General features: G+C 53.3%; 1 protein-coding gene across 1 annotated transcript; it reads right to left on the reverse strand.

The window, feature by feature from the left end:
- Positions 1–704: 704 nt before the first annotated feature.
- Positions 705–12,472, reverse strand: LMAN1L (lectin, mannose binding 1 like; the record flags this gene model as incomplete). The annotated part of the gene is made up of 13 exons (XM_081292852.1): positions 705–837; positions 2,076–2,203; positions 2,673–2,796; positions 3,621–3,688; positions 4,875–5,026; positions 5,301–5,433; positions 6,166–6,221; positions 7,379–7,499; positions 7,899–8,001; positions 9,351–9,409; positions 9,492–9,599; positions 9,713–9,867; positions 12,298–12,472. The coding sequence occupies 13 exons, from the start codon at positions 12,470–12,472 to the stop codon at positions 705–707; spliced, it is 1,515 nt and encodes a 504-aa protein (XP_081148978.1).
- Positions 12,473–12,960: the final 488 nt, after the last annotated feature.

Below are 12,960 nucleotides of genomic sequence, written 5' to 3' on the forward strand. Positions count from 1 at the left end.
CTAACCTCCTTCAACCTACTCCCCTCCTGGGTCACTGATATTCAGGATTTCAGCTGGGAGATCCAAGCAGCAGCAAGGGGCAAAACCTCACCCCATCCTTCTTTCCTCCAACCCCCCAGCCCCGAAACCTGCTGGCCCTGGAGCTTGGGACTGGGAAGGAAGACCCGAAAGCGTTAGCAGGAATCCCAGTTATGAATTCATGTGTTCCCCTCTCGGGGTTCCTCAGTCACGTGCCTGCCCTGCTGTCCATGAGCTGCAGGGATTGAAGAGGGAGAGGATTGTTTGGTAATGCTAGCAGGGCTGGGCCAGGAGGGGCACTGGGAGACACCGCTCCTTGTTCTGGGTGAATTGGGGACGGAATTATATGCAGTTGTTACTCCCTCTCCTTCTCTGGTCAAGAGGGAAGGGCTATGGGGTATCTGGTCTTTAGGCAGGTAAGTGAGCCTTTGGCCTGCTTACTTGCTTAGAGCCCACTCCAGGTTACCTACCCAAAGCGGTGGAAGCCATCAGAGAGATTAGACTTGGAGATAAAGGAGCATATCAACACACGCAGAAGAGGGAATTCACCTTTAATAAGATGGGGCTCACCAAAAGCTAAGGTGTGGGCAATAGCTGGGCACCAAGAGGAAGAGGATCCTAGCAAAGTCCTCTTCCCCACCCCCAGAAGCCACCTGCTTCCCAGAGAGAAGTGGCTTTGAAGTGGGTCAGGCATGCATGCTGGGGGAGAGGGGCTGCCTCCTCAGAGTTCCCAGCACCCTAGAGATGTGTGGCACAGCACCCAAAGGAAGGTTTCCTGTGGACAAACACTCCCGAAGCCTCTTGTCCAGCTCCTGCCTGCTGCAGAGAGAAGATGGTTGCTTGACTTTTTCCTTTCTAGGCTTTTGTTTTTGTTTTTTGGACCAGTGATGGAGCCACATCCCCAACCCCTTTATTATTTTTTTTTAATTTTATTTTGAGACAGGGTCTTGCTAAATTTATTAGGGCCTTGCTAAGTTGCTGAGGCTGGCTTTGAACCTGTGGTCCCCCTGCTTCAGCCTCCCCAGTTGTGGGATTACAGGTGTACACCACTGCACCCAGCCTCTTCTGGGCTTTTGAAACCAAGACTCACAGTTGCCTCCTCCATTCACTGCACCACAGCCTTTCTTGCTCTGGGATCTTCTATGGCTCCCTTAGCATGTCACATGAAGTGCATATTTCCCCTTGGCATTTAAGGACCATCTGGGTGGTTTATTGCTACCACTGCCCTTCTGTACACCAGGAAGCCTGTGACTGTTTCCACTTTGTGCTTTTTAAAGCTCAGCACACTTTATTCCTTCCCCGGGATCATCCAAGCCCACACTAATTCTTGTTTTGAGATTCCCCAGCAAGGACTGTCAGTCCCTTGTCCAGGGCCCTCAGCATATCTGCATCTCTAAATGAGAAAAAAAAATGATAATTCAGTACTTTTGGTGAAAAGAGTCGGACCAGCGCTCATCCATTCAGGAAACACCCATCAAGCAGAAATAGTGACATCCCCCGCCTTTTCAATTATCAATTTCACAAACTGGTCCTGTTCTTTTCACCAACAGTACTGAATTATCATTTTTTCCTCCAAAATATTATGCTTTTTTCATTTCCCCATGCCTTTCCCCATGTTGTTCTCTATGCATCCATGCCTTTACCCATCCTGTCATACTGGGAAACTCCTTGTCACTTTGATGACCCTTATCAAATGTCCTTTTCAGACCAGATCCCTGATCTTCACAAGCTCTATCAGTGCTTTCTCCTGTACTTCCTGAAGTCCCTGAGCTCCTGCCATTTATAGCACTGATCATCTAGGGTGTGACTACTGGTTGCTTATCAGTGTCTCACTCTGGCATAAGCTCTGTGACACCAGGACCAGATGGGGCTGGGGTTGAGCAGGTGGTCTGTGCCTGATGAAAGTATGGGTTTGAGCCTGTGCTTTGCTCCTTGCCATCTGGAGGACTGGGCAGCTCCCCTCTGGGCCTCAGGGTCCCTCTTGCAAACTGAATAGCTGTAACCCAGAACCAAGTGATGTTGAGTAGGGTGGGAAGTGCTGCTCATGGAAGACCCACCTAAGATTCACATAGCAGAAAAAGCCAAAAGTCTGGATGAGGAGGAAGAACAGGAAGATGCCGGGCCGTAGACATGTGGAGGCTCCTGGGGGCCATCCAGATGGGCGGGGGGACTTGGCTGCTGCTTTCTGAAAGGGGAAAGTCTGAGATCTTGATCAGCTTCTAACACAGAAGGAGGGGGGGTACCTGGAATCTGTGCCATACTTGAGCCCTGTTTATCTCCCCAGGTTTGGGGCATGCTGGCTCTCATCTGGGGAACCTGGAGGAGGGGCAGCATGCATTTCCTCCCCCACCCCAGCTCTGATGGCTCCATCTGTGAGAAAAGCTGGGAAGACCTAGATCCTGAGATCATCAGGAGGCCAAGGGCTTAAGAGATGAGAGAGACAGAAGTGGAAAACAAAGACAGGATGAGGGTGAGGGCGAGGGAAAGAGCAAGAAGGTACAAGGGCACAGAAAAGAGCCCCTCTACCATAAAACTCTGAATGATCTTGGGCACAGCCCACCCCATTTCCCTTCTGGTGGTTGAGTTGGAAGAAGGGTGAAAGAGCCCGGACCTCAGGGCTGGGGCCCCCATGCTACCCACTACTTCTCCATTACCACTGGGTCCCGAAGACTCTTATGCAGGAGGCTCAGGATCTGGTCCAGCTCTAAGAAATGGTGTTCGGTGCCCACAGGCAGGTAGAAGACCTGGGCTCCTGAGGCCATGCGAGCAGCTGCATTGCTGGTGTGTGTGTGGAGTGAAAACCATGGGAATGACTCATTACCCCTTCGGGTTGTACCCAAATTAACTAATCATTTCCCACAATTCCCAGGGTAGTGAATAGGTGGGGAATAGACACCATTCATAGGGGGTTTTCTTGGGGACTGGTCTTTTTACTCCAAATCTTTTCTTAGATCTTGAGCCAGCTCTAGCTCAGACAAGTTCTCTCTAAATCTGTCTTTCTCAACCTGAGGCTCCTTGGGCTCTTTCTTTCACCTACAGACCCCAGGGAATTTAGCTTCTTCCCTCTTCCCCTATACCACCTCAGGTGTCTGGCTGTGGGGTGAGAGCACCCATGGCATCCAGGTGATCTCCCCACTCTTAGGAGTCTATGGGTAGCTCCACAGGCCTGAGTGCTCCAGAGTAGGATGCTAGCAGGCTGGAGAAGGGCAAAAATGAATTCAGGGATTGTCTCCAGCTGGTCTGATCTTGGTTGTGCTCCTTCCAAGCATGTTCATCAAAACATTCGTTCCTTCCATAAACTATCACTGGAGGAAAGCTCAGAGTTACTAACCCTCACTGGGGTGGGAATGTCTCAAGGCGTCCTTCATGATGGGCTTCTCCTAGGGATAGTTGCTTTTAAACTAGGACTTTATTCAGTTAAATTGAGGTCAACTCAGCTAACATAACTTCAGCCCCAGGCCCTCTCATTGCCAAACTCTGTGCTGGTTGTTCAGGAAATAATGAAAGGAAGGAAGGGCCCAGAGAGGAGCTGCAGGCAGACAGACAAAGTTGGTAGAGAGGCTTCTCTTCCCTCTTCCAGCTCCTCCCTTACTCCACCTTACCTCATCTCTTGCAGGGCCTGGAGCAAAGTCTGCTGTCCATAGAGCAGGGTGCTGATCTTGGCAGAATCCTGCGGAGAGCCAGCCTCTTATCTATGGTCCAGGACCCAGCTGTCCTCCCCTCAAAGCCCACCTTCCCCAGAGACACTGCAGCCCCCCCTCCTTCCAGAGGCCTTACCAGTTTACCAGGGCCCTTCTCATTTGGGGCAGGTAGAGTTTACCTGACTCCTGTTCACCTGGGCTTCTGAAGTCTTCTCTCCTGATCTCAAGCCCCTTCTCCCTAAAGAGGCTTGTTCCCACCAACAGAGTCACCCCTAGACCTTATCAAGCTCTTCCAATTTCTTTTTTTTAACACAATGCCTTTATTTTTATGTGGTGCTGAGGATCGAACCCGGGTCCCGCCTGCCTGTGCTAGGCAAGCGCTCTATCACTGAGCCACAATCCCAACCCAAGCTCTTCCCATTTCTAAAAATGGTTCTTCCTCCCTGAAGTTCAGCCCAGTCCTCTCTCCCTTCCCTTCTCCCAGGGCATGACCCGAGCTGGAGGCCAGTGCTAGTTAACAGCCAGGGCTTGGTTCCCAGTCCTGCAGAGTGACCTAGAGAGGTGGCTGCCCTTTTGGGGGATGAATGGAATCTCTCAGGAACTGAAGGTAGGATCAGAGAGGACTGGCCCTAGGGTGTAAACCCCCTCCCCTCTGTCCCACTCCAGCAGCCCAGCCTAATCTGCTCTGGTCTGAGGACAAAAGATTAAAATCTTGACTCTTCAGAACCCAGCAAAGCCTGAAAGTGCTGCTGGTCTCCTCTGCTAGGCACCTAAGCACCTAAGCCTTGGCTGGGTTTAGCTCTCAACCCCCAAGGCTGGGCAGTGCCTTAGGACATGACTCCCTGGGGGTGGAACTTGGAGGGACAGTGAAGATGAAAAGAGGATTCTGATGCAACTGAGCATTAAGCAAGCCACAGGCAAGTCACTTGTGAAGCTACATGCAAATTAGCACCTAGTCTATTTCTGTCATTTGTCTACAGACCCAGATCCAAATTCCTGGCATCTCCTCTCCCCAGCCCCAACTGTGTGGCTCTGGAGCTTTTGCTTGTGCAGAGATGTCCTCGTGCATGCTGGCCTGCCCCATCCTGGGACCTGCAGTCTTTAATCCCTGCCCTCTTTGCACTCCAGACTTTAGGGGAGACTAGTTCCTGACTATAGCTCTTTTCCTCTTTTAGGACCACAGGTGGAGACTTGGATGCCCAAGGGGCCACTCACCCAGGCTCCCTCAGGCCTGGCCTGGCCTAGGAACCCCAGCTGCTTCTTCCATTGCATCTCTGCCTGGGCCAACTGCTCAGAGAGAGCCTGGAGGTCCTGCAGGATCTTGTTGTGTCTGCCCAATGTCTCCTCCAGGTCAAAGAACCTTTCCCCTGGGGATGGGGCAGAGCTGGGTGGGTGGCCATTGGGGTGGGGAAAAAGACCCTACCTTCAGGGACTTGAGGAGCATCAAATGGTATGGCTGCTCCCTTGGAGAGTTTCTGGGTGGAGAGGATAGGACAGGACACCTGGGTCCACGTTTGGCTTAGATATGGCTTCCTTAGACCTCCATTTCCCCACTGGTTGAAGAACTCCTGATTCTAAGGACATAGGATCATGACACTCAAATGGGCCACTTCCCCTCCTGCCCACTCCCTGGGTTTCTACCCTCTTCCTGGGCTTTTGAGTTTGGCTGTGGAATTATAACCACCCTGCTTCCCAGGGCCAGCTTGGCCTGCAGCCCTTCCAGCTGCCTTGCCAGACGAAGCTGCTCCATCTCCAGGAAGGGCTGAGGGGGAACCTGAAGGAGGAAGACAGAGATCAAGCCTCAACCTATGGGAGAGCCAAAAGTGGAAAGAGCGTTCCCACAGGATCCCGCATGAGCCTAGCTTCCCTCCCTGACCAACTATTCACCCCACCCTGGGGGTGGGGCTTCGCTCAGCCTCGCCAGCTCTTTCTAGCCCTCTGAGCTCTGCCTCTACCTCCAGTCCCACACCCCACACTCTTCCCTCCCTGCTGCAGCCTCAGGCCTGTGTATGTAGGGTTCCTTTAAGCTCCCTCCTCCAGGCAGCCTTCCCTGACCCTCAGGCAGTTCAGACCCCTCCTTTGTGCTCGCCACAGCCCTGGTGCCTTTTTTTTTTTTAACTAAACTTTTTTCCATAGCTTTATTTTATTTATTTTTTATTTTTCTGTGTGCTGAGGATGGAACCCAGTGCCTCACATGCACTAGGTGAGCACTCTACCACTGAGCCTCAACCCCAGTGCCCCCTGTGCCTTTTGATAGCCAGCACAGATCACTCTGAGCTCTCTCATATCATAGCCTGACTCCACCCACCAGCCTGGGAGGCCTGGAGACAGAGCCTGACCCCTAGCACTGCCAAGCACAAGGCTTGGGGCCTGAGCAGAATTAAGAGAACAGGTGAGGATAAGGGCTGAAATGGTGAGTCCAAGGACATGATGAGACCAGCAAAAGCATCTGGGGAGGGGTGGGTCCCTGGGCTGCCTCTCGGAGGCAGGCCAGGGCTGGTATCACCTCTAGACCCGGCTCGTTCAGGCTGAAAGTCAGGAACGACAGGACATCATGGTCATCTGGAAGGGGGATAGATGAAGGGGACATAAGATCCCTCCACCCAGCAGCCTTCTCATCCAGACCTCACTCTGCCCCCAGGCTCCATTATATCCCAGGAAGGCAAGAGGTCGGGGTGACTTTGGGCATTTGTCTTGCTCACTTCATAAAAAAGGTGTGAGAGCCAGGGAAGCAGATGTGTGGGCTGTGAGGGTGAACCACACATGCAGCTAGGCCCCTGTGCGTGGGAATACTGGACAATCACAAAGCATCCAGGGCTGGAGCCATGGCAGCAGGCCAAGGGACACCCTCCCATCCTAGAGCACAGTTGCTTTTGGCAACAGCATCCTGCAGGGGCTGCTTCCCCACAGTGGCTTGGATCACATCACTCTCCTCCTCAGAAACCTTCCAGGGCTCCCCAGTGCCCAGTCTAAAGACCAAAGTCCTACTGGGTGTGGTGGTGCACATCTACAATCCCAGCATCTTGGGAGGTTGAGGCAGGAGGGTCCTGAGCTCAAAGCCAGTCTCAGCAACTTAGCAAGGCCCTAAGCAACTTAGCAAGACCCTGTCTCTAAATAAAATTCAAAAAAGGGCTGAGGGTGTGGCTCAGGGGTTAAGCACTCCTGGGTTCAATCCGGTACCAAAGTAAAACAATAAAATAAAGACCAAAGTCCTGCCATTCAAGGACTGGCATGCTCTAATCCCAGCCTGCTTTCCAGCTGCAGACCCTCATGGGCTCCCCCCTGCATCACCTCCCTCTGCTCTATTTTCCTAAATGTCTCCTGTAGCCACTATCCTCCTTTCACCTGCCGCATTGCATGGGGGAGGGGCAATACTGGAATAAAAGCTTCTCACGTTTTATCACATTTGAGAGTTTCAGTAACCCTGCAAGGCAGATATGACCTTCTCCGGATGGTAATAGAGACCCAGAGAGGGCTCGTGACTTGCTCAGGTCACATGGTGAGGAAGTGGTTGACCCCACACACAGAGCTCTTTAGAAGGGATGCGAAGGATGAGTCATTTCACAGGGTCCCTAGATGAGCTGGGGCTCAATGGCAGAGCACTTGTGGCAGAGCACTTCCCTAGCACAGCAAGGCCCTGGCTCCCTCCACCCCAGCACTACCCACACAAAAAAACGAACACTGCCCCTCGGCGCTTACCTGCCCAGAGAGGTCCTCACCTGCCAGGGTGCTGGTGGCTGCTGAGACCCCAAAGAAACCTCCAGGAGCCAAAAGCACGGACCCCACATCGACACAGACCTCATCTGGGTCACTGGGAGTGAGACCAGTGCTCAAGGACACCTGAAGGGCATAGAGGGCATGAGCTTCTTCTTGTCGCTTTACCCAGCAGCGGGGGATCATCCCCACCTCTGACTCTCTGGCTCCCCTGGTCCTGAAGAAGGACAGACAGCCAAGTGCTTGGGATCTAAATGACATGAAGGTGACCCGCACTCTGGTTTCATGTGAACACTATATGCTTGTTCTCTGGGTGACCGCTCGGATTCTGTATACAGGTGGAGGATCCCACATGGGATGTGCCAGGAATGCCACGTGAGTGGAGGGACCCTTTGTCTCTGATACCCTTTGTGGTATCACAGACACGAGTCTGTTGGGGCCATGGGCACCCCCCACCGCAACTGTGTAGCTTGGAGCTCTGTAATCTGCCAGCAAAGGACCCCTAGAAGCAGGAGGGTGACTCACACGCAGCCTCTGCCTCCAGTAGGTGATCCGTGTTCTGATGGGATATGGCCGGTTCCGGAAGTCTCGGTGACAGGAGCCCAGTACCTGGTGACTTGCTCCATCCCTGTGAGAGCTGGAATCTAGCCAGGCCACATAAGACCCTAGGCCCAGCCGATGAGGGCACTCCAGAAGTCACTCTGCTGAGGCTTGTGGTGACACCCCCTTCCCAGTGGGTGGCCTGGTATGAGACTTGAGTCTCCCTTGCTGTACTCTGCCTCCTTAGCATAAGAAAGAGGGATAGGGAAGCAGGCTTCACCTGGCAGAATATTGGGACTTGGAGTTTACAGAGGAGGCTGGGGCCTCCCTGAGGCCTTTCCCCAGAAGGCCAGAGGCTTGAACCAAGTATGGGTTTCTGTTCCCTGCACCCCACCACCTCATCTCACTTTCTTCCTTAAACTCCAAGTCTCCCCATGACTCTGGGGATACTTCTTTTTCTTCTACCAAGGCTTGGACTGAGCGGGACTGATAGCTTGGCACATGTCCTAATGGCTAAGGACAATATGACCAGCTCATTTCCCAACAGGGGTGACACAGCAGGCTCTGGAGAGTTAGGAGAAGAGTGATGAGCCCTGAGTTCCTCTGGGCACATGGGTGCACAGACACTGTGGGCAGCTCACACCAGAGCATGTCATTGTCACCTACATGGGAGAGGGAAGCAGCACAGAGCCAGGGAGAAGCAGGTCCAGAGCAGCTCCCTGAGTCTGCACTCCTAGCTGTGTGACCTTGGGCAAGTTACCTCACCTCCCCATGCCCGGGGCATTCCTGTCTTTAAAATGAAGAGGATAATTGCCATTACCTCATAACAATGGCTATGAAGGTAACTAAGAATGAATGTCAAGTGCTTGGGCACTGTGCCTATACAGTAAACTCAGCTCCACAAATGTTAGCAATTATTCTAATTGTTATGAGTGGAGGGATGTTTGCTAAGAGACACAGACAAACGACAAACCGGCCCAGCCACTGAGTAGCAGCTGGGCCACGGAGGCCAGCAAGCCACGTCATGTCATCCGGGAGAAAGGGAAGACTCAGCTGGTGCAGGGAAGGGCGTGGAACCTCCATGGGCAAGTCAGGACTCCAGTCTCAGCTCTGCACACAGCTGTGTGACCTCAGTAAGTCATTTCACCTCTCTGGGCCTCTGTGTCCTCACTTAACAAGGGGATTTCACTTGGGACTATTGGGTTGAATTACTTGAGAACTCCGTGGGGCAGTTCCCAGGAAGAGCAAGTATTCTGGTTTTGGGGCTGCTGCAGGCACAGCTGACACCCAGTGAGAGGTGTCCCAGGAGGCAGCTGTGGGCTCAGAGTGAGAGAGCCAGCATGGTGGCAGCTCTAGCGGCGGTGGGGGGCTCCCTGGGGCAGGGGCTGAGCCCTCATAGCCCAGGGTAGGGGCAGGTCAGTCCCCACAGACCCTTACCCAAGCTGCTCAGAAGGGACGTACCCATCGCTGGCCACCACACGGATTACAGGGCTGTCCTGCATGGGAGTGACAATCAGCCTGAGCCCTGGGCACAGGAAGGAAGGCAAGGGAATGGGCAGGCAGGAGAGCGCTACTCACCTGGGTATCCTTGGCCAAGGAGTCAAAGAAGATCCCGATGCCATCCCATGAGGCCAGCTCCCCAAAGACAGAGCCAACTTGGCCCCTGTTCTGGGTATACCATACAGCCTGCAGGTCCCCAGACCCTCAGCTCAGGGTCTCTGAAGGACACTGGAACCCAGGGCTCATCCCCCTCCTCCCTGACTCACCCACTCTGTTAGGCCTGGGTGGTGGCTACTCACCATGCCCTGGGCTCCCCGGTGCCCGGGCCCAGTCACCCTCATCTGCATCTCCACCTCCCAAGCAGGGAAGAGGACAGAAGTCTCGCTCCACACGGCGCCCTTCTGGTTCCTCATGGATGGCACTAGGCGTACTTCCTCCAGGCCCAGGATGGTATCTGTGGAGCAGGGAAGCTCAAGGGCCAGGGCCCACTACTCTCTCAATCCCCAACTTCCTGTCTTACTGGCTGGAGCCAGGCCCTGGGAGGAGAAAGAGGTCACACCTGACCTGCTATTAAGTCAGGAGCCCATGGGGGCTGGGGTTGTGGCTCAGTGGTAGAGCACTTGCCTCAATCCTAGCACCACATGAAAACAAATAAAGGCATTGAGTCCATACACGACTAAGAAATATATATTTTTTAAAAAATCAGGGGCGCATTGGACCCATGCAGGAGCCAATTGAAGAAGGGAGATCTACAACCCAGCACAGGAGGGGACAGTGTCCCAGGTGGGAAAGTTGCCTGTGTTCTCACTTCAGCCTCACTGAAGCCTGTGTTATCTGTTTTGATGAGACTCCATTTACCAATGAGAAAACGGAGGCTCAGAAAAGTCAAGGAACCAAGTGGATTGGAATTCATTTCAATCTGACTTCAAAGTACAACATTTTACTGCCATGAGAGAGATTCATGTTGTCAGATTAGGAGATTAAGGATTTGTGAGGGCAAGGGGACAGCTTGAAACTACAGAGCACAGGAGAGCAACTTGTGAGAGAGTAGCCCCAGGAGGCTCAGGATTGCAGGTTGTGGAAGCTCAGAGGACGCTCGGCTGAATGGGGCTTCGTTGTGTGTGTTGCAGGGAGACCTGGTTCCTTCCAAGATGAGGAAGGCTTGAAAGCAGGAGGGGTGGGCAGAGGTGGCTGCTAGCTCTCAGGACAGTGAGGAGGGGAGAAGGATGGAGCTAGTGTGAGAACCACCCCTGGTGTTGGTGGGGACCTACATAGTAGGAGAGCAGAAAAAGGAGAGACACTGAGAGACTTGGTAAGAACCAGGGGAAGGGAAGTCAGAGTCCCCACTCCAGCTGGCTTCCCAGCCCTCCGGCCTGCCAGCCTGGAACCTGGCCCAGGGCCCAGACCCTGCCAGGACTTTCCAAAGGCTGCTAATCCAGCCTGTTTGCTCTGCAACGGCCAGGGATGGGGGCAGGGAGGCTCAGACACAGCAAGGCTGCAAGTCCCAGGGCCCCTGGAAGCTGCTGCCACCTTGAAGTGACTTGCAGGATACCAGGGTTGTCTGCTAACTGCTACACTTACATGCTCAGCCTTCTGTGGATTGTCTGTGGACCTTGCCATAGACCATGGGCTCCTTGAGCCTGACCGGGCTGGACACAGAGGAGCATGGGAGTGGGGGTTCCATAAAAGGTGAATGAATGAATGAAGAAGCTACAAGCATAATCACTGGGTGATTTCATAAAATGTGCCTCTGCTACCCTACACAGTCTGTGACACTTGGCAAGGCCCAGAACAATGAGCATTGTACCTGCCCTGCCATCCTGACCCTGAGGCAGAGCCTGGCTTGGTGCTGAGAGAAAGAGCCCACTCATTTGTTTACCTCCCGTTCCTCTGTGAGGAGATTAGAACAAAGACCCTACTAGCAGGTTTTATCATCTTTAAGGGCCTCAGTCAGCAAGTGGGCCATTTTCCAGAACTTACATCTCATAGACAGTAATACACAGGCCATCTGCTTGCTCTCTTTGCTTTGCCTGCCAGGAAGCTCTAAACTAAATCTATGGTTAAACAAATCTCAAGGCATATGTTTTGGAAGAAAGCCACATTCCTGGACTTATTTCCTGCCCCATTCTCATTGCAAGTATCTTTCTTACTTATTCCTAAATTAAGCTCCTTTGTATTTTATAAATCTTAGTCATCACAAACTTTTTTGAGAACAAAATCAGGTAGAAGATAGACTCTTTGTAACAGTTCTGGGTTTGGAGGGCCTTATATACAGACCTGTGGAGTAAGATGCTTTCAGGTTTGATTCTATCGCCAACACACATACAAGGAAGGGCTGGTGCCTGCTGTGGCAAAACAGCTGGACACGAAGATGCCTCCCTCCAGGTAGCCTCCCAGTTCTTGTGGACAGCCATGACCCACCAAGATGAATCCTAGACTGTAAACTTGTACTGGTCCGAGGTAATTTGTTTCTGTGTGTCTGGGACTTAGAGTGTGTGTATGTGTGTGTGAGAGGGAGAGGGAGAGAAGGGAGAGGAGAGAGAGAGGGAGAGGGAGAGGGAGAGGAAGAGAGGAGAGAGAGTTCATGTGTGTTTACCGTCCATCCGAGAGGCAAAGGAAGATGAGGGGTCTAAGGAGAGACAAAAAGAGAGTGGTCCTAGGGTAGGGAAGGCAGAGAGGAGAAACTGAGGCTGCTGGGTAGGGATGGAATTATAGTGGGTAGAGCAGGAAACCAGCCTGGGAGTGGTCCTGGGGCCCCGGCGCTGTCTACGCCAGCCAGGCCCCACCCTGGACAGAGGCTTTGGCAGACCCACTCCCCATCTAGTCCCAGCTCCAGAGCTCTGAGGAACCCATGGTGTGGCTACTCCCCGCCTCTTCCCCTCACCTCCATGATGGCTCCAGAAGGGTATTCCAGCCCCAGGCAATGCCAGCCTTGGGCCTTTGAAGCTGAGCTTGTACTCAAACCTTCGCCAAGGAGGACGGTCTCCCTCAGCGCTGTGGGGGGCCAGGAGCAGGAATAGAAGGCAGAGCAAACGATCTCGACCATGGACCCTCAGCATTGTGAAGGGAGCCAGTGTCCGGGTGCCAGGGTGGATGATAGCTAGGAGGCCAGGGAGGCCCTCCTGGGCCAAGGCCAGGTAGGGTGGAGCTGGGGACTGGCCAGGACCTGGGTTTTGGCGCTGTCTTCTTCCTCCCTCCCCAACAGAGACATCCTGTTACTTCTAGGCCTGATCTGAGGCCCCAGCCCTCCCTCACCTCCAGCCTGTGGAAAGGGCAGCTGACCCCTGCCAGCCTGAGCCCTGTCCCTGCTCCTCAGCTTGGGATGTATTTTCGCCTTCCTTTAGCCCCAGCAGCTGGTGGAAGGAGTTGCTCAGGGATGCACAAAGACAAGCCCCACCTTTCAGCAGCCCTGGCCTCTCCTCCCTGTTGGAGAGACCGTCCTCTGTACCCTATCTCTGTAATCGCACATGGGTGTCCTGACTCTGACCATCCATCCGCCTCCCTGCACTCTTCAGCCCAAAAGCTTAACCTGCCCTGCACCCTGGTG

The sequence above is a fragment of the Spermophilus citellus genome (assembly GCF_964194105.1).
Source record: "Spermophilus citellus genome assembly, chromosome: 4".
Classification (NCBI taxonomy): domain Eukaryota; kingdom Metazoa; phylum Chordata; class Mammalia; order Rodentia; family Sciuridae; genus Spermophilus; species Spermophilus citellus.